Raw genomic sequence first — 22,326 nt, 5'->3', positions numbered from 1 at the left:
AAGGGAGACAAATAGAAATGTTTGAACAACTGTTCATCACACTCTCCCACAACAGTTATTCACTAATCCTTCAAGATTTTCCCCTGTCTGTTTCCATTTTCTAACCTTTCCAATCAGTTAACTGAGTAAGTTGTACTCACCTGCTGATAAAATTTAAAATTTGATTAAATCAGTAATCATTTATTCAGAAGTAGGAAAATGAAAGATAAACTTATAGTGTCAGTCTTCAAACGTATCTTTTTCATTTCCCCACTTCTCCCAAAACTGATATGTTTTTACTCTCTGCTTCTCCTTTTAATTCCTTCCTGTTCTACTGCTATGGTTCTTGCTTACCTTTACTGTGCCCAACAAGTTCTGAAGAAAGCAAGAAAAAGAAAAAAAGCCAATACCTTTCTAAAAGTGCTTTGAATCCAGAAGGGAAAACAAGGGGTTATGAATATGTGTTTGTGTGTGTATACACACATACATAATGCATATTTGTGTATATATGTGCATGCATACATATATACATACACATACATGCCTACACACATATTTCTCTTTCTCTTTATTAGATTCTGACTGTTTTTCCAGGTAATCAGACAGCAAACATTTATTAAGCTTTATGTGTAATTCACCATGCTTAGTGCTGGGGATACCAAGAAAGACAACCCTTACACTCCCTCTCCTCCCAAAAAACTCCATGATCCCTGCTCTCAAGAAGTTCATGGTCTAATGGAGTCAGCAACACACAAACAACTATGAATGTATTAGCTAGACACTGTGTAAATGGGAGATAATCTCTGAGGGAAGGCAATAGCAGTGGCGTGGAGGAGGGGCAGATGGGGGTCAGGAAAGACCTGCTGCAGAAGGTGGAATTGGAGATGATTCTTGCAGCCAGGAAACCCAGGAGGCAGAGATGAAGAGGGAGAACATCCTAGACTGGGGCGTAGTCAATGAAAAACAATGGAATTAGGAGATGCAGTGTTGCTGTGTGCAAGGACCAATAAAACCACTGTTGCCAGAGAATAAAATACATGCAGAGCAGTATGATGCAAGAAGACTGGAAAAGTCAGAAAAGGCCATTTTATTAAAGTCCTTTAAAGTCAAAGGATTTTTTACTTGATCTTGGAGTGATAAGAAGACACTGAAGTTATTAAGGTGATACAAGAGCAGAAGTCAAGAGGGAGGTTGGGGCTAGATAAATAGATATGATCACTGAATGCATGGTAGTGACTGAGATCACCAAACAAAAAAGCATAGAAAGAATCACAAGAGGGGCCATGGCAGAGCTTTGCTGCATCTCTAGGAGTCTAACTTGTATAGAGATTTAGCAGAAGAAAGTGAGAAAGAACACTGAGAGAGGTAGGAAGAGAACCATGAGAAAGGAGAGTAACAGGAACTGAGGAAGAAGAAAGGATCAGGAGAAAGGGATGGTGGACAGAGCCAAAGGCTGCAGAGAGGTCAAAGAGGATGGGCACTGAGAACAGGGCATTCCATGTGGTGATTAAGAGTTAGTTGGTAAATTTGCAGAGAAGAGTTTCAGTGGAATGATATGGTTGTAAGTCAAATGGGAGAGAGGTGAGAAAAGAATGAGAGAAGAGGAAGAGGAAACACTTTTTAGTGTTTTATTATTATCCTATTATTAGGACTTCTCAAGGAGGTTAGCCATAAAAGGCAGGAGAGATAGAGGAATTGAGCTAGTAGGGATGGCCAGATCAAGTGAAAATTTTTAGGTTTATCTCTGTCTCTCTGCATGTCTATCTGCCTCTCTCCCCTCTCTTTCCCCCTCTGTCTCTTCTATATCTCTTTTTTTATCTTTCTTGATCTATATCATATTGTTGCATATACAAATACACATATATAGAGGTGCATATGAGTATATATATATATATATATAATATTCCTCTATTCTATTCGTCTATCTATCTATCTATCTATCTATCTATCTATCTATCTATCTTCTATCTATCTCTCTGTCTGTCTACTTGAAAAAATACTGAATAACCTCTTGACCACTCATTTGATATGTTCTGGAATGGGTTGGACTAGTTGACTCCTTAGGTTCCTTCTGATTCTAAAGTTCTCTGCTTCTGTGATATATCCTCAGGATGATTAGGGACCAGCCCCACTGTATCAAAATGGGTTCCCTCCTTTAGATGGACCCTGCTTATTCTGTAAACCACCCTGAGCTCTGGGACTTTTGGACTTCATGGTGCCTTCACACCAAGGCTACATAGGCCTTCTGTGCTTGCATCCTACCTACCACATTAGATCCTTTGTGTTTGCTTATGTCATGTTCTACTGGCCATGTTTTGGTGGAGGCCTTCACAGTCCCATGCAGTTACCTAGACCTACCCTTGTGTCATAGCAGTTGGGGTCAGCTTTCTCAGCACAGCAGGTCTCTGTCAAGGAGACAACTTCATCCACTAAGGCTTTGACCTGTTCAAAGGTGCCACTGGGAAATTTTCTGCTGTATGAAACAAATGACCTGGGGAGCAAAGAGGAGAAAATGTCAGGTTATATACTATCAAATAAGATTTTTATTTTACTTACAATAAATCATGTTGAAATAAGCCTGTGAAAAAAATCTATGTAGCAGTTTTACCCAGAATTGCCTACCTTGTGGCTTAAGTGAGGAATGCTAGACTATTTCAAATTACTTCCTGTTTGGGGTCAAGTTATATTAGGAAAATAAATTGACCTTTTTTTCTTTAGACCTTCTTTGCCCATTCTCTTCCCACCCTACCCTCGATCCAAAGCTTGTTGCTTCTAACCACTTCTTCCTTTTCCTGCCTTCATTTTTCTTTCCTGAATATAATTTTCTTCAGGATCAAAGAGTCAATCCAGTAACTAATCTGGGATTAGAGTCTATTCCCAAAGGATACTTTACCATTGACCTTCTTGAGCTAATGCTCTGCCTCTTTCATCTCAGGTAGGAATTTCAGAACAAATTGGCCAAAGATAGACATGATAATTTGGGGAAAACATATATTCTGCTGCCTTTAAATTATTTTCTAAATGTGGCCACTTGATCCATTGGATTGACACTAAAGTTCTATCCCTGATAGGTAGGCTATAGGTAGGTTAGAGCAGATACGGTGTATAAGTAAGTATGTCTTGATATACGTACAAAGATTGGAAGTCATCTTTTCCCAGATTGGTGAATTCCTTGCAGACTTTAGATTTTTCATAATCACGCCCTGTAAAAACAGAAATGAGAGAATCTGTACATCTCTCCATCTCTATGATTCTGGTATACCACATAGACACATAGAATTGTACTCTTCCTAAACTGTGGATCACAACCTCATAGGGAGGTTGAGATCCACAGTTTAAGAAGGGTTGAAGGACTCACGAATGGAAAAAGTTTAAGAAACCTATCTCTAGAATGGCAACCATGCTATTTATTCACTAAAGAGAGTTCAGAACTTCTGGCTAGCAGAGATAGGATTCAACCCCCAGGAAAGAATTTGGTTGAGAGGAATATACGAAACAGTCACAAAAGAACAATATGACAGCAGGTGGAATTGCTCTGGGAAAGAAGATATCCCATCCCCCAGAGAGTCTGACTCCAGTAGATATTTGGGTCACAGAGCCCTGCTGGAGGACTTCGAGGTGAGGCAGGGGACAGACTTGTAAGTGGGAAGGAAGTAGGCTTTGCCCCAAGGAAAATCAGCCCCTAGGACTAAACCCTGTTCAGCTATACTAGGTACTGTTCTACTATCCAGGTCCTGACCTTGGTTCCTCAAGACTCATAAAATGCTTCCTAGACTGTAAAGTGTCAAGGCAAGGGGAGGTTCCTTTGGGGAATAGTGCTTAATAAAGAAGGCAGTAGCATAAGCAAGTGATAACTATATAAATTGGAAGGATAACAAAGCTCCTTTTATAAAAGAAAAAAATATTATCTTATATCCTGGTAAAGTCAAAGGGTCACAAAGAAATATTTCAAGAATCCCTTAAAGTACCAAGAGACAAACAGTCAGAGAATTTAATGAATTAATTAATACTTTGTAAAAGATAAAGCATTACACACGAAAAAAGAGAAGATTAAGGGGAGATACGATAGCTCTCATCAGAATTTATAGGAAGGTCATATGGAGGAAGAAGCAGACACAAAAGACAGAATAAGAAAAGTGACAGGAAGAAAAGAAACACCATTTATTAAGCACCTACTATATGTCAGGTGTTGAACATTACAAATATTATCTTATCTGATTCTTATAGCAACCCTGCCAGGTAAGCGCTGCTATTTCTCCATTTTACACTTGAGGAAACTCAGGAAAACAGAGCTTAAATGACTTACTCAGGGTCACATAGCTAGTAAGTTATCTGAAGCTGAATTTGAAGTCAGGTTTCTTGACTCCAGGTCCAGCTTTCTATCCACTAGCCACCTAGGTTGTTTAAGAGGGAACTAGGTTTGACATCAATAGAAGAAAGAATGTTCTAAAAATTAGAGCTGACCAAAAATAGAACAGCTTTCCTGAAGTATTGAGTTTCCTTTCACTGGGAACATTCCAGTAGAGATAAAATATCTGGGATATTATTGAAGGGATTTCTATATTGAGTAAGACCAGAGCAGTGTTAGTGACCCTTTCTACACAAAGATTCTTTGATCCAAGAAGATCCTTTAGAGACAACTAACAATGACTGTATTTATTCACTTTATAAAATAAATATTTCCAGTAAACCCCACAGTTATAAGGTTGTTTGTCCTAAACTCTGGGCTACACAATGACCTAAAGAGGTTTAATTCCTTTACAATAAGATTTGGAATCACTCCCCCCACCATCACCCTCACCCACTCCAAGTTCTCCCTGTATATCTGGAAGGTCACTGAAGGGAGAACAGCATAAAATGCCAGCTCCCCACCCATTTACAACTAGGACATATTTACTTGGTTTGGGAAAATCGCTAATTTACCAAAGAGACTAAGACTAAGATTTCACTGACTGGCCAGTTTTTCAGGTTGCTTTTTTTTACTCTCATTTTATTTAAGAGTTTTTCTTTTTTCTTAAAAAACTCTTTCAAAGTTTATTTTTAAATAATAGTCATGAATAAGAGAGGTGGCATTGAATAGGTAGAGTCACACCTTTGACAGATATTGGTCATATGACCTTGGCCAAATCACTTCACTATTAGAATCTGGCACTAGGCAACTGTCTGTGGATCATCACTGGTGAAGGGAGTTTCCTCATCAGAAAATTCTCTGTATTAATGAAATCACATCCCTATCCTTCATGAGGGTAGCACAATTCACAGACAGAGGACAGATACACCCGCTTAGCCATAAGTCTCACTGATATTAGAAAGCAAAGGGTCAGAAAGAAGGGAGAAACTTCATATAATCATTTCATATGTACTATTCATACACAGAGCATTCAAAATTGAGTAAAACATTCAAATATATTTAACATTATTACAAAATACTACTGTTAGAAGGATCCAGCATAGTTCCAAATATGTATGTATATATATATGCACATGTATATATGTATGTGTTTGTGTGTATACCACACATATACACACATAGCATGTATTTATTTATGCAGAACATAATATATTTATATTTATTGCATGTAAGTGCACACATAAAAATATGCACACACAAAACCAATATATATGTACATATATGTTTGTATTTTTTTAATCAAAACCCAGAAATTGCAGATCTAGTCCCTATTTAACCAGTAAAAAAATGCCTACATTAAATAAATTGTATTCAATATCAATTTTTTTCTCCAGAAAAAGTACTCAGGGATTCACTTCTACTTCTACATAGACAGAGTACTATGAGGAAGGAAATTAGTTTTCAAAATCAAGAATGCCTTTGAATGGTCTCAACCTTCTGGATCTATATACGTGTGTGTGTGTGTGTGTGTGTGTGTGTGTGTGTGTGTGTGTGGAGACGTGCGTGTATTTATGAGATAGAGAGAAAGAGGAAGACAGAGAGAAAGACAGAAAGACAAAACAGACAGAATAAGAGAGACTGTGAGGCAGAGAAAGAGGGAGACAGACACAGAGACAGAGAGGGACAGAGACCAAGACTGAAACAGAGACACTCTTGGAAAATAAGGATTGAAACTGGAAACAATTGCTGCTACAGTAATGACCTTCAGAGGGCGATGTTGCATCATTTATCTCTCGGATGTGAGCCAGGACCCAGTTTAGGAAAGAAACAGCTTTGATTTAGTTCATTACAGATTTTAGGACCTAGGACAGAATCAACTTAATGAAGTATTGTCTCTCTTTAACAAAAAAGGAATAGACATGTTAACTGTATAGTACTTAATGACTAGTACTTTGACACTATTTGAGCTCTTCTGATTGATTTTTCAAAAGCACATTGCAAAGGAATGGTTAAAGAAGGGAAAATCCCTTGCCACCTTTGAAACCTTTGGTTACAAAGTGGGTGATCTGGACTTTGACATAGTCACAGTAAATACCACATGAACCTAGTGCAATGCCAGGGTTTTCATCCTAATCTAACTCCAGTGTTTGCCTGTCTTATTCATTAAACTACATTTTGTAACATCATGTCCTACTTTGCTTTAGTCTTGTGAAAGATTAAAGTAGATTTGTTTTTTTGTATTGCCTTATCGTTGTCCTTTTAAAATCACCTTGGCTTTCCCCCAATTCCCCATCTGTCCATCTGAGTGGTGATATAGACAACCACTGATATTTTCATCAACCTGATTTTAAGAACTGTCATAGAGAAGTATCATGAAAGGTATTGTGGTGACTTTTCCCTTCTCAATCCTTGGGTAATTCACCTCACCAGGACATATGCGAGTCAGAGCATCTAGAGTCAGGGCCAAGCTCATGCACGTTCTACTTATGTGACCTTGGTTAAGAAGCCAAACGCCTCCAGGTTAACCCCTTAGCATTCTCATCTGTCAGATAGAGGAGAATGTGATAAGCAAGAGTCAGAGAAGTTGTTTCCCACAAAGTTTTCCAACCCAAGATGAAGGGACAATGAGTGTAAGTAACAGAAGCCATGAAAGAAATGTGCAGAACTTCCATATCTGCTTCAGGTCAGTGCTGAAGGACAAGGGAGCTTTGGGAATGGTAAAGTAAGCCCCACCTTGACTACTAAGGTGGAAGAACTGATGACTCAGTGGATTTTTAAAAGGGAATGACCCGCTTCTCTCTCTCTCTCTCTCTCTCTCTCTCTCTCTCTCTCTCTCTCTCTCTCTCTCTCTCTCTCTCTCTCTCTCCTTCCTCCCCCATTTGGAGATCATATCATCATTATTTGAGGCTAACCATGGAGGGGTAACTCCTCACCCATGGTAGCTTGAGCAAAGAGGGTTCATCTAGGTGAGCTTTAGCCGGTGTTCCTCTTTAGCTTTGTGTTTCTATGCCTGGTTGTAGGTGACTGGATAGTAAGAGTGAAATAAATATGTCCAGTCTTGGATGCAACCTTGTGGGTGGAAGATCTTAGGTCACTTGGTCAGAGCTAACTGTCGGATTACAAAATGCAGATGGGTTCCATAAAACAATTGCCCTAAGTGGAGAGGGATAAATGGATTTATTTATTAAATCATCCCCACTATTCTTATAAAGAGGAAAATAAATCCCTTCAGAAAGGAATTTTAAATAGTTTGTACAAGGTTGAGAGGCAGCAGTTGAGGGTAGATTGACAGCTGACGTTGGAGTCATCTAGGTTTAAGTACTACTGGCTATGTGACCTTGACAAGTCACTCTAGTCCTCCAGAAAACTCCAAAACTGTAAGTCAAGGAGATTTTGACTTCCCTTGGTATAGGGAGTTTTCATACTACTCTCTCCTTGGAAGAGATAAATTCTCCCCTAATTTCACAAGGGCTATCCTGAAGACTTCCAGTATGAGAGATAACAAGCTTTTTTTAATCTTCTAAAATCTTTTAAACCATTTCAGAGGGAAATCTAAGTTCCAGAGCTTAACTCAAGGGTATAACAAGGTGATTTTAGTCAGGATCAAGTATAAAAATAACGTAGCACAAAATCACTTACATTGTATAATCAATAAAATAGAAACCAATACAGTAGAAACTCCAGGTAACATTAATTTTGACCTTTTCAGAAACTTGCTGCAAAGATTTTTTTTTCCATTTACTTCCTTCTCTTCTAAATTTTAACTGTATTTATTGTGTTTGTTCAAAAGCTTGTACAAAAAGGGCAGTGAGGTAGCTCCATGGATAAAGTGTTAGGCCTGGAGTCAGGAAGACTCCATCTTTGTGAATTTAAATCTGGCTTCAGACACTTGCTATCTGTATGACTCTAAGTCACTTACCCCTGTTTGCCTCAGTTTCCTCACCTGTAAAATGAGCTGGAGAAGGAAATGGCAAACCAACCACTCCAGTATCTTTGCCAAGATACACGAACCAGAGGAGAACACATCTCATACATTTTAAGTGAGGAAAAAGTCCTAGATCAACTAGAGCGATATTACATAGGAAGAGTACTTAGAGTACCTGAGAAATCTCGGTAATGCTCTGTGGGTTCTGTATAAAATCAGGGAGTTAGTTTGGAACTAGGTAGACTCAAGCAGTTGAAGAGAAGAGAGCCATCTGACTAAAGCCTTGAGTAGTACTACATTAGGGGAGAGGATCAAAGCCTTGGGCTTCAGTCTTGGTCTTAGTTTAGGTCTCCTTGTCCACCTCTTGATCTGAGGAGGACCTCTCCAAAGGACTTCCCATTTTCCTACCACTGACCTAGCAACATTCTCACATCAACTGATGTAAGGGTCAGTATCAGGAGCCACAGAAACACTGGACAGAGATTGAAGGCTCTTTCCAAGAGTCTAACAGAAATACATGCCATAATTAAGGGAACTGTCTTGAGGACTGCAGCAAAATGTTATCTTAGAGCACAATCTCTTAGCTTGAGCCCATTTTCCTGTGAATCCTATATGTACTTATGGTACTTATGGTAAAGTGCACCACACGGGCTTTTGGAGGAAAATTTTTGTATCAATTACTTTTATTACACTACCAAAAAATAACCTTTTCTGACAGCTAATTTTGTTTGACTAATTGATATCAACTGAAAATCAAAACTGAAACCGTGCCAATGGGGGCTCATGGGCTATAAAACTTTGACAACCTCTGACTCTCCCCTTCAGGGCTACCCACAGAAGCCCTAAGTTAAGGTTACCCTAAGGGTTAGAGAAATAGCTGGGAGACCAAACTCATGAGTGAAAGTGAGGATGGGGATAAGGATCTCCAGAGTTTGTAAGGTCACATAAGGGGTCTTGTCTCAGATAAGTATTAGATTTTTCACATTTACAGCATATGCTGGAGAGATGCTCCACCTGGAACTTTTGTTGTTTTTCTATTTATTTCCTTAAAAAGCCAACTCAGGTCTTTTTGAGATGAATTTTACATGTTTGAATATTGAAGTATTAATATCTATTGTATTAACAAATTCTTTTTGATATTTGAGCTAAACAAAGGGTGAGTTTTGCATTCCTAAAATACTAGTGCCTAAAAGTTTCCCTAAAGTATACTGAGACAGCTCATAAATGTCCATTTTTTTCTTTTACTTTCTTTTTTTTTTTAACTTTTAAGCAGATCTAAAACACTTGCCATATTGTAATATGAGTCTAAACAGCTTTTCTAGAATTTTTACGGACTGAAGGTAAATAGAATACGTTTTGTCTACTGACTTAGAAACCCTAAGTACTCTGCCCTTGCATCCTCATTTTTGAAAGCCTGATGCATGTTTGGAGCTGGGTTTTTTAGTCTCTAAAAGACCCTACTTGTTCTATTGCTCGGGGAGTTTAGAATTCTTTAGGGATTGCACTTGTATTGGCTGGTCGGCATCTGCTGGTAAATTCCAGGCGACATTTGTAGAAAGACCCAGAGGAAATTTTCTTGGAACTCCAAGGACTCATTTGCCTATGATAAAATGTGTGTGTTTTAGGGAATCCGTGGAGAAATTTGGGGCTGTTCTATGCAGTTGCAGGGACCCAGAGGAATTTTATAGTATATTTACATGACTATAGGGGAGAGGTTTAGAGAGCAGGAAAGTGAAAGGGCAAAGTTACAACTCCCTCTTACCCCTAAGTCAGAGACAGATTGCAAGCATGAATCACTTTGTTTTTTCACCTGACAGTGAACAGATAACTTCAAGTTTACCCGAGATCCAAAATCTCTTCAAGAAAAAGGGTAGTTTGGGAAACTCTGGAGGGAATAAGCTTTCGTTTTGGAACAGGAAGTTTTTTCTTTTCATTTTTTAAGTATGTCAGTGACTAAACTCAAACAGTGCCAGTTTTATTGTAGTGCTTGGCACCTACTGAGCCCTGAGTGAATAGACCCTTCAGGGGGAGAGAAAAAGAGAAGTTAGGTACCCCAGCTTCCTGGGGCTAGTGGAACTGCATTGCTACAAAAGCATTAAACCAAATCAGTTTGTTTTGTTTCCTTAAAGGTGAAAGGGTAATATCCAGACAACCTCAGGTGTTGAGAGAGTCCCAGATGCTCTGGGATATCTGTATGGGACCAGGTCTTTGTCTGAGAAGGGGCTGCTTGATTTTTTCCCCCTTGATCTCTCTTTCCTCATTGTTTTGGAGAGGGGGAAGACTTTTTTTGAAAGCAGTAAGATAAGCATCAACCCACTGGAACTTTGTAAAATGATATTTTTTTGTTAAATTGTAACATCATATATTTGGAAGGATGGAAGGATGTTAATAACTATATTTGACTTTGAACTTTGCTACGTAGACTTTCCTCAACACTCTTTTAGTACAAGGTACTAGGGAAAAAATTCAGATTGGATAATGCAGAACTTCCCCAAATCACTGAAAGTCAGACTAGGATTTGGAACTAGGGATGTATTTAAACCACTCTAGGATGTTTGCTGAAGAGGGCAAATAGCAAGGGGAAAAGCAAGGGGGAAAGATTGATGGAGTAAATCAACCAAATCATCACACCCCAATTAAATTGAGAGACAAACCATCTCCTGAAATCTTAAATAAGAAAATATCCCAACCAATCCATCATAAGCTTTAAGGCAATATATGTTTATTTCTACGTACCAGGAACCATGTTAAGTGCTGAGATAATAAAGAAGGGGAAAAAAGTCCCTGTTCTCAAGAACTGAGAGTCTAATGAAGCTTTAGACACATGGGGCAACTGAGGAGCCATTTGGTCACTTGAGCAGTAGTACTTAACACTATTCTATTGAGAAAGGAATTCAGAGGACTCATGATGAAAAATACCATCCACCATCAGAGAGGGAACTGAAAAACTTTTAAGTGCAAAATGAATCAGATTTTCATTCACTTTCTTTCTCTTTATATAAATCTTTCATATCATGGCTAATATGGAAATATGTTTTGCATGACTTCATATGCATAATGGATATTGTATTTCTTTCCTTCTCAACAGGTGGGGGAGGAGAGAAAGGGAGGGAGAGAATTTGGAACTGAAAACAAAAATCTTAAAAACAAATAAATATGAAAAAAGATAAATAGAAATATGTATAGAATAATTATGTCTGCAATCTATTTCTATAATATCTCCCTATCTACCTATTTGTGTCTAATGGTAGCCATCTCTAGAGTGAGGGCAGGGGAGAGGTAAGAAAAAAAGAAATTTACATGATAATTTTGTTGTATATTTGAAAGAAACTATAAATTGTGCATAGTAGATTTGCAGTTTCATGTACAACAATCTCTTTTTATTATACTATGTTATGAAAATACTTTGTTTTATTCCATAAATTGAAAATAATATTAAAAAACAAATAAAGAAAACATTGAGAAAAAAAAAAAAACACCGTTCATATGCCTTCAGGTAGGGACCTCAGCTACCAGTTCATAAACTCTGTAAAGGCAAGAATCATGACTTATGTTTTTAATATCACCTTCTGACTCTGTTCTGGGCACTTAACCTGAATTCTTTATTTGTAAATTCAATTTTGAAAGAGCTACAAAAAATAAAATATCCTCTCTGTCTTCTAAGACATAGAGATTCTGTAGAATACTTAAATGAGTAGAATTGTTTTTGAATCAGACTAAGGTTATCATTTGAATAAGAACATACAAAGATTTATTTCCCAATTGTATACCACTGCTAAGGTATAGCCCAATGCTGAGGGCAGGAGGCAATCATTGTTCATCTTCAGGGATTGGATTTCCTATTGTTTGCTTTTGTAGACTCCAATTTAGAGTGCAAGGGGCCGTAGAAATCTAATCCAAAAGGTCACGCAAGTATTAGTGACAAATTTTGGATTCAAATCTCTGTGTCTCCACTTTCAGGACTCTTTGTATTGTTCCATGCTCCCATCTGAAGTTTTTGGACAATTATAAGATAATTTTTGGTGACACTGCAATCTGTTTCTACTATGCTGTGGCCCAATGGACCACTGGCATAATGGTTTTAGTGCTGGATTTAGAGTCAAGAAGACAAAGAAGTCCTCCTTCTGATACATGCTGACTGTGTGCTCCTGAGCAAGTCACTTGGCTTCTTGGTGTTCTAAGAAAATCCAAAAGACTGAAAGACATAGAGAAAGTGCTGACCTGCATTGACAGAGGAAGTTTCCTCATTCCCTATACCAGTGAAATCACAAGTCTGGTCCCTGTTCCACCATAATTATGTACAACTCAATGTTTGTAAAAAAAAAAATGGCACTGGTTCGAATTTTTAAAAATGAAGTAATTCTAAGAAAATCCATGTATTCTACTTTATGTAAAAATTGGAGTTCTTTAAAAAAGTATTTGTCAATATAATTTTTGTTAAGCAAATAGAATTTTAAAGAGTGAATGATTTTGTAAAGCATTAGCTTGATGCCTGGAAAATGGCAGACGCTTAATAGATGCTTATTCTGTTCTCTTCCCCATTCCTCTTTGATGAATCATGTATAGACTAAATGTCCTTAGTTAACATTGAATTCTCATTTTCTGGTTTATATCTTTAATTCTTGCAGATTTGTCACATTTCCCGGGGTAAGTTCCTTGATACTTTTATTCTTTTTTATAACAATATATTTATTAGGTGTGTTTTTTTTAAAGAGTCTGGCTCTCCCAATATTATTCTGGCTGGACAAGCAGTAGTCACTTAGGAGTTAAATCTCAGTACTGATGCATACAGAAGCTTTAATAAGCTCTGCTTTTCCCATCTAAAGCACTTTGCCCCTCCCCAGGCAACTCAGAAAACTTCTGCTCTTGGAGAGGTGGAAAGGGAGAGTGGCTCACAATATTGGTGCCAAATTTGGTGCGGATATCCAATGGTCTTTAGCCCTACTATAATGCAGACCTCTAGAACTCGAACAATCCACCAACCTCAGTTTCTTTGCAGGTATGTGCCACCATGTCTGGTGTGTGGTTTTCCTGCATACACAATATTATGCTCTAATGCTTATTTAATTCATCTGGGCACTGAGGATTCTTTTTTTTTAAATGAAACCTCTTCAAAACAAATAAAGGCCTTCTCTTTAAATGGAAATGTTTTTAGTAAATGATAAGTACTTAGTGTTATTCTGGGCTAAATTTTGTAATTGAACATATTTTAAGTGCCCCTGTAACACTGATATCATCCTTAGAGGGGATATGGCTCATCTCCAGGGTCTCTTATAGAAAGGTATTCAATATGTTGTCTAAGGTAGTATATTGTTTGCAGAAGCCTTCTTGTTCACTGGTGGTATCTTTATTGATGATGCTCTACACAATGCATGTGTAGATTATTCTAATAAAATGTAATAAAGATAAGAAAGCAAGCTTATGATTGGTAAATTCCATAATATCATGCTATCATGCCTTGTCATGCTGAGGAGATGACTATCAGATTTTAAAGGCTAAAAGAGTGAAGTTCAAACACTGATAGGGTCTACCATGATAGCTTCTGGCTTCTAGCATAGCCCCAGCAATGGCCCTACTTTTCTAGAACCAGCCTTATAGAGTATGGAAGGGCTCATTATTAGTAAACTGGTCATTTGGTGGTGAATTCTTTGTCCACAACAATGCATGTAACTGTGAAAAATACAAAATGACCCTCAGTCTTGAAAATTCTACCATGGTAATAATGAAAAGGACATCAATACCAATTTAAAAAATTTCATGCGGACATTAAAATTATACTAAATCAATAGCCACATGGAGACCAAAAAATCCTAAAGACCATATTAGTCAATAAAACTTAAGGGTGTTTAAAAATAAACTGATGGAGAACAAAAAATCCAACCACCACAAAACAATAATAAAAACAGAAAGAAAACTGGAAAAGAACTGTCAAGATTTTTTCATAGCCAGCTCTTTCTACCATTGAGAAGAGTGGAGCATCCACATCTGAACTCTAATATCATAGCATTTTAATGGGTTTCATCTAACTCTAAAGGCTGTTATGAAGAAATGTGTGTGTGTGTGTGTGTGTGTGTGTGTGTGTGTGTGTGATGTTTCCCAAGTATCTCACTGATTTGAACCTTGTGAAAGGTTCTCATGCCTTGTGAAAAACACCTATCACCTCTGGAACAACTGTAATAATTCAAAGATTTATAGCCATGAAACGTGCTCCTGATAATGGATTTAATGAGCAACAGAATTTACCCCAATATGCTGAGCCAATAACCACTCGCAGTCAATAAATGTGCATTTTAAAGCACATTCCATGTGCAAGAGGGTGGCTGGGCAGCACAATGGATAGAATGCTGGCCCTGGAATCAGGAAGACATCTTCTTGAGTTCAAATCTTTCCTCAGACATTTCCTAGCTATGTGATTCTGGGCAAGTCAATTAACCCTGTTTGTCTCAATTTCCTCATCTTTAAAATGATCTGAAGAAGGAAATGGCAAACTATTCTAGTATCTCTGCCAAGGAAACCCTAAATAAGGTCATGAAGGGTCAGACAAGACTGAGACAACTGAACAATAACATGTGCAAGACACTGTGCCAGGTACTAGGAATATAAAGAGGAAAAAATGTAATATTTCTTAACATCGAGGAACCTATCTTCTATTGAGATAATTATCTATTGTCTAAAAGAATTGTACATATCTTAATTAAAAAATATTGCTAAAAATACTAATTATAATCTGAGCCTTTAGTGAGTCATAATCTTTTTTCAGGTGGAGGGTCTCACCTCAGCGTTAATGGTTGATGACTGATTGGGATGGTTATGGCAAATTCTTAAAATAGGAAGTGAAGTTTTCCCTATTGATTGACTTCCTTTCATGAAAGATTTCTCTATAGCAAGCATGTTGTTTGGTAGTATTTTAACCACAGTAGAACTTCTTTCAAAACTGGAGTCATTCCTCTCAAATCCTGCAGGTGCTTTATCAGTTAAGTATATCTAAGATATTTCAATATGGTTTTGTCTCAAGGAATAGGGAGGCCTGATGAGAGAGAAATGGGGAATGACTGGTCAGTGGAGCAGTCAGAATATATACAACCCTTGTCAACTAAGTTTGCTGTTTTATATGGGCACAGTTTTTGGTGACCCAAAACAATAACAATAGTATTCAAAGATCACTCACTGGTCACAGATCATCATAACAGACAGTGAAAAAGTTGACAATATTTGTGAAAATTACCAAAATGTGACAGAGACACACACAATGTGTCTCTTGAAAAAATTTGTTCCAATAGACTCAATCAATGCAGGGTTGCCACAAACTGTCAACGTGCAAATAAAACAAAAAACAAAACAGCTCAATATCTATGAAAACCAATAAAGCAAAGTGCAGTACAGTGAAGTATAGCTGTTTGTGTGATAAGCCTAAAAACACCAGGTGGAACCAGACAGTAAAAACCTTTAAATACCAGAGAATTTGTTTATTATCCTAGAGGAATTAGGAACCCGTTGGAGATCTTTAGTAAATAGAAAGGCATGGGCAAGCCTGTGAATTAGGAGTATCATTTTGGATATACTTTGAATATAGATTGGAAAGGCGAGATATTTGAAGTAAGCAAAAGAATTATTCTTGTAATATTGTATAGTAATTATTACTATTGTATTAAAACTATTTTTGCAATAGTCCAGGGAAAAGCTAAGCCAGGGGGCTTAGCTAATGTGGTAACTGTGATAGAGAATGAAAGGGGAGAGATGTTAGAAATGTTATAAATGGAGAATCAACAAGGCTCAGGGCAAATATTTATATATGAGGAAGGAAGGAAAATGAAAATTTAAGTGTGATTCCAAGATTGAGAATTGGGTTAACTGATTGTGCCATTAATAGCAAGAGAAGTTTAGGTGAAGGTTTAAGTGGAAAGGTTAAGAGATTCTGTTGTGAACACATTGAGCTTGAGATGCTAGGGGCAATAGGTAGGTAAGAGCTAATAGCTAGTTAGTTGAAAATACAAGATTACAACTCACAAGAGATGTTAGAGCTGGAATCATCTATGTAAAGAAGATAATTGATCCAATGAGAGTTAATGATATCAAAAGAGATAGTAGAGATCAAGAGAAGAGGGAGACATCAAGACATATTCTTGGGAAAGACCCATCCATTGTTAGAGGAGGATTGTTATTATGAACCATGTCTATGCTGGGGCTTCCTAATACTGAATGAAATGAAATAAAGCATACATGGATAACAAAATATAACAAGAGCAATTTTGCTAATGAAGGGATTAAGAATTGATTTTCTAAAGCACAGGTCTGACCAGCTCACCCCTTTGTTCAATGAGTTCCAGCGAATCCCTATAAGTTCCAGGATGAAATATAAATTGCCTCTGTTTGGCATTTAAAACTCTTCAAAACCTGGTCCCTTTCTACCTTTCCAGTCCTGTTACACTTTACTCTCCTCTGCACCATCTACCATCTGGTGACACTGGCTTATTTCTAATTACTTTAACAAAGCACTCCATTTTCTATCTCTGAGTCTCATACTGGCCATTCCCAATGCCCACAATGCTCTCCACCCTCACATCTCTACCTCTTTAGTTTTCCTGGATTCCTTCAAGACTCAGCTCAAGTCCCACTTTCTGCCAGAATCCCTACCCTAGCCACGTAAATGTCCATGTGCCTCTCCTTGCATACTTCCTTTCCTCTACTTTGCATAATCCTGTACATACCTAGTTATTTCCATGTTCCTTCTCATATTAGAGAGGCATAGTTTGCTTTTTGCCTCTCTTTGTATCCCCAGACCTTAGCACACTGTTTAAACACAAAGTAAGTTCTTAATGAAAATTTGTTGACTGATGGACTATTAAAGGATTAAAAAGATTCACCCTAATCCTTTCCTCCTCCAAAGTCACCAAGTCAGGGATACAGTAAATTATTCCCAGAAGGTGGTAGAAATTCACGGGTATTCTCTGAAACATTTCCTGCTAAGACGGGCCTTTAATACTTAAGATACTGAAGAAACCAGTAACCAACCCAACCCCTCAAAAGGCCAGTTTAGGGTATTGAGAAGATAGGGAGGCTAAAAATAAGGGCAGGGGAAAGGAAAGGGGGAGGTGGAATAAAAAAGAAAGTAGAAAGACAAGGCTCTGGATGTGACCCTGGTCGTGAACGTATCCCCATCCTCATCGCTACATTGCAATATTGCTTACTTAACAACGACCTCCCGGTGTCTCACTGCCCACATAAAACATATTCAGCTCCTATCACTGATATGGAGGGAGATGCATCAATGGACTGAAAGAGGAGGTGACAGGTGGCAGCAAGAACACAAGAAAAGACAAGGGATGGGGCATGTTTGTAGGTAGCAAAGAAGGAACCTGAAGGATTTTACTGACTCTAGATTTGCTTATTGATATGTTGGAGAATAGTAAAGTAGTTTTCATTTTCAAACTGCTGCGTTCTGATATTCCTCAAAGGAGTGTTTCAAGCCTGCAACTGTAATTTATATAGGTAGTCCATTGAACTACATTGGCAGTTGAATTCTATAGGCAGTCAATTATATAGGCCAACTTATAGGAGAAACGACGCAGCAGATCAACTGAGTGGGTCGAGGAAATATTGACCAGACCCTAGCGTTGCTTAGAAAAAGCCAAGGTGAAAATATCACAGAGACAGTATCAGAGTCTTCCTTACAGAACCCAAAGGAAAATTATCCTGTTGTCAGTGTTGCTCTTTGATGCTGTATTTAATTAAAATAATTTAAATTAAAAAGTCAAATTTAATGTAAATTTAATCAATTTTAATTTTATCATTTTAATTTAATTTAAATTTAAAATTAAAAATAAATTTAAAAATATAATTTAATTAAAATTTGTTCAAATATGACCAGAATTGGTGATGGTTCAACCAGAAAAGAGAATATTCCATTCTCCAAGAAGCCATTGCAAATATACAATTGCGTCTTTTTTGGACAGCTTTCATAGATAAGCTTGCAGCTTATGACATCCCCTCCCTTTGCAGACTCACTACTAGGCCCTAGGACCAGGGTGTTAAATTCTTCTCTTCTCACTCCCCCTCCATCACAGTGCTGGGGAAGGATGTCAGGTGGCAGGAACTGGAAAATCAATACCTCCCCTCTTGATGGCTTCCCTAAATTAGTGTTGCTCCAAGAACTACAGGGTTGCTGACTCTGATTTCACCATACCATGGGTTCCCGTTAAAAGACAGCAGAATCTTTGGGTAGCTTATATTAACTCATCTCCAAACCTCAAGGTGGCCATGGCTTCTTTGGGATCTCCAAGATCAGTCCAAAAATTTGGAGGCCAGAAGGAAAGTGAGACAGAACCATCTACTTCCTCAGGACTTCCTGAGTTCTCCAGAATTGGACTACATTTGGAGGGGAGCAACTGAACAATTCCCCAGAATTTATTCCAATATCGGTTGGAAACCTTTGATTGGATCCAGGAGTGATAAAGATGTTTTCCAGTTGCCCTACCAATTGGCATGACTTAGAGTTTGGAAAACCTCAAAAGAGCGAAGTGGTTACGCTGTCATCGACTTGTAAACCAGTGCTCTATAGAAGGGCAGAAAAATGTATTAGAGTTCATCCACGTTGGGGAGAGGTGGTCAGAGCTTTCATCCATGTTTACACCAGACTTTTCATCACAAGTAAATATAATTTGACATATGATTTATATGAAATGAGCAGACTATAGTACAGTTCTTTTATGGTAGTCAAGTACAAGTCTTAAGCTTATGTAAGATGGAAACCCCCCCACTCTCCTATTGCTGGCCCTTTGGAAATATTTAATATTGAATAGGTATAGAAATTGGTCTGTGCTGTCACTGCTATAGGGAACCATCTGGTGGATGCAGGTGTTAGAAACACGTTTGACACCAAAAAGGTGTCAAGAAAAATTTATTGCAACAGAGTTCAGAGGAATTGAATGGAATTGAATTTGGCCATGGCCAAAGCGGACTCCAATCTCCTTTTCAGGAGGAGGGAGTGCTGGATACGGAAGAGAAAGCATTCTTACACTGTTAATTCAGGACAGATCCTCCCATCAGGAGATGGATTGGTCCGTTCTTCATTAGGTCACCACCTTCTCTATATGCCCATTATGCAATCACCCAAACATGCTTCAACATAGAACCCATGATCAGAAAATGGAGGGATAATTTTATGTGAGGTGTGTCTGGTTATACGCATGAGGTTCATTACGCAAGCGCAGTGAAGGAAAGCTTTCTCCCGGTTACTCTAGGTCATATTCCCTGACTAGTTTAAGCTAGTTTTAGATTTGGTCTCCCTTATCAAGAACTTTGAAATTTTCTGAAAGCCACTGTCTGTCTCCTGATTGTTTGAGTCCAGCTGCAGTCTAGGAACTTTCTTACTATCTGACTTATTCTCAGTAACCTCATCAACTAGTAACTCTGTGGAAACTTAACCTTTTGCTGTCTCTCACGCAGGTCTAGCCCTTCTCTGCAATTTGTAGTCTTAGAGTTGCCTCACCCACAGGGGTTAGGTGAGCTATAAGTCAGTATGTGTCAGAGTCAGGACTCAATCCCAGATCTGCCTGGTTTGGAAGTCAGCTCTCTCTCACTTTGCTATTCAGTCTACAGTTATGGAATACTCTGGCATTAGTCACTGGACAACTGGTGCTAAAATGTCCTGGTATGAAACCAACAAGCATATATTGAAACAGCAGGTGCCTGGAGTGGCATCCCATTATATAGGTGCACCCTTCACTTGTGATTACACTTTCTAGGCTGTTTCTTGAGATCTGGGGGCCATCCTAGTCTGAAGTAACCACAAGAGATCTTTTCTGGTTCTAGACTTGGGTTGGACAACTCTCAGAAAAGTGAACCAATTCTGGGATCTTCAGAAAAGGGACAAAGGTAAAATTTTAAAATCACCTTTGTCTCACAGCAGACCTCACATGACACCTTGCCTCCATCTTCTGTGGTTAGTTTATTTTGTATTGCATTGGGGAAGGGTATATCTTGGTTCTAGACTATCAGCTGCATGATGTCAGGGACCCCCCAACCGATTTTCACTTTGTGTCCCCTCCCACCCCCTACACAGTGCTCTTCCCAGAACAGATGCTTAATAAATATTTGCCTAATTAATTTTAATGCTTAAAGGACTAATAGGTGAGTCCTGAGGCAAATTCAATTGACATTTCATCTTGAATAGGTTACCTGAAATGAGTTCTGAAGTTCTATTCAGCAATTTTGTAAGCATAATAGAATAATTTCATGACTGACATACCAAGATGAATGCAGATCTCTCAGTAAGTCAAAAAAAGCAATGGGAATTAGAGAACAATTTTATCAGCCAGAATGAAGTTTTTCTTTTGCATGCTTTTGGTAGCATTGTTTCTACTAAAAGTTTAGATTTAGTGCAGAGATGAGAATGTCATCAAAAATCTATTCTGAATATATGTGCCTATACGTAGATAAACATGCACAGATGTACACACATGCATATACATGTGTGTATTATAGATAATATACAATGTGTGTGTCTGTCCTTCGTTGCCGAAGAAGACCATGCCATCAGAGAAATGATACCATGACTTGCACTTGACTTTGTTTTGAGTAAGGTATATGTGTATATTGAATATGTGTATATATATGATATACATATGTACACACATGTATATAAAATGTGAATAATTGTGTTTCCGTTAGAAGTCATCATTTATTTTAATTTTGGTCCTAACCAGTAGCTAACATGTATATTGCACTTTTAAAGTTTTAAGGTATACTTAAAGGTATACTTTTAAGGTACACCCTTTAGCTCATTTGTTTCTCAAACAGTTCCAGGAGGGTAAGTGATACAATTATCTGAACTTTTCAGATGAGGAAACTGAGGCTGAGCGAGATTAAGTGACTTGTCCAGAGTTAGACAATTAGTAAATGTCAAAGGTAGAATTCGAACTTGGATCTTCCTTAAATCAAGCTACTCTAACCATAGAATAATTACTTGCATGCTGACTTCAGAAATTGAACATATTTTCAAATGCTTTGTAAAGGTCTCATCAGGTCACTGAATCTTTCTGTCCAGAAAAAAAAAACTATCTAGGGTTCCAGAAAAAGCTCTAGTTGAAGGTGGTACAAATCACTGTTTGAAAAAATACTTACAGTCACATTTGGATCATGATTTCTATTACCCATTTTCACTATCCCATCCCCAAAACATGAAATTTTTAAGGAATGTTGTAGCATCTCCCCGAGCCTATGAATGTATGTCAATTTGAGACTTAAGGAACACACAGCTCTTATGTTATAGGTACTGTATTAGCCATTTGTGTTCATTTTTATAATTAAAAGCCATATATTTGACACCATTCCTTATTGTAAAAAATATAGAAAAAACCCCCTACAATCTGATACTTTGCCTTCAATGTCTTACACAAGGCACACACTCTAATTCAAAAGCTTCTCAATAGTTAAAAAGCCATTCAAGGACTTGCTATGCTTATATGAGAAAAAGAAAACCCACAGCTCTCTATTTCAATTTATTTTAGATTTTTTTAAAAAAAGAATGGAATATGTGCATAGAAGAAAATTTGTACAGGATCACAGCTTTAAAAACTTACCTCTGTGTTCAGCATGAACAAATGTTACAGAAAGCAGCAAAACTAGGACTTTCATCATTGTTAGACTGCTTGAATTCATGTTGATGCCACAGGGTTCATCACCTCTATGAGAGGTCATCTGCAAAAGTGATTGTCTCCTTCCCACACATGATATGAGCAAATCAATTATTAATCTCTACACAGAAGCAGATAGGGGTGGGAAGCACCCTTGGACCAGTGGACATAAAATCATATAAATGCAAATAGATATCCAAGAGGGCAATGATTGGAAAAATCTAGAACATTTTAATCATTAACTTTTCTCAAGCCAATGCAAACAGAGAGGACAGACACTTAGGTTATTCTTTGCCAAAAGATTTCTTTTCTTTTCTTTTTTAAAGATTGACTTTATATGACAAATGGAGATGGTCCTACTTAAAGTCTTTATTAGGAGTAGAGCCTGACTCAGGCCAGTCTCCTGGTACCTCAGATTTGATATTGAAAAAAGAATG

The 22,326-nt window shown here is 37.8% G+C and overlaps 1 protein-coding gene across 1 annotated transcript in view; it reads right to left on the bottom strand.

Moving 5' to 3' along the window:
- GC (GC vitamin D binding protein) overlaps positions 1–21,976 on the bottom strand; it is a 46,829-nt gene extending 24,853 nt beyond the window's left edge. The window contains exons 1-3 of the mRNA XM_072624404.1: positions 21,836–21,976; positions 3,113–3,182; positions 2,338–2,470 (exon numbers count right to left, since the gene is read on the bottom strand). Of these exons, the coding sequence (XP_072480505.1) occupies positions 2,338–2,470; positions 3,113–3,182; positions 21,836–21,953 (321 nt within the window). The 5' untranslated portion in view covers positions 21,954–21,976. The remainder of the gene's footprint in view (positions 1–2,337; positions 2,471–3,112; positions 3,183–21,835) is intronic.
- Between the last annotated feature and the right edge of the window lie 350 nt (positions 21,977–22,326).

This window comes from Notamacropus eugenii, chromosome 7, assembly GCF_028372415.1.
Source record: "Notamacropus eugenii isolate mMacEug1 chromosome 7, mMacEug1.pri_v2, whole genome shotgun sequence".
In the NCBI taxonomy this organism is placed as follows: Eukaryota; Metazoa; Chordata; class Mammalia; order Diprotodontia; family Macropodidae; genus Notamacropus; species Notamacropus eugenii.
Note: the sequence above shows the minus strand (reverse complement) of the source record. Positions and strands in the feature narration are given on the sequence as shown.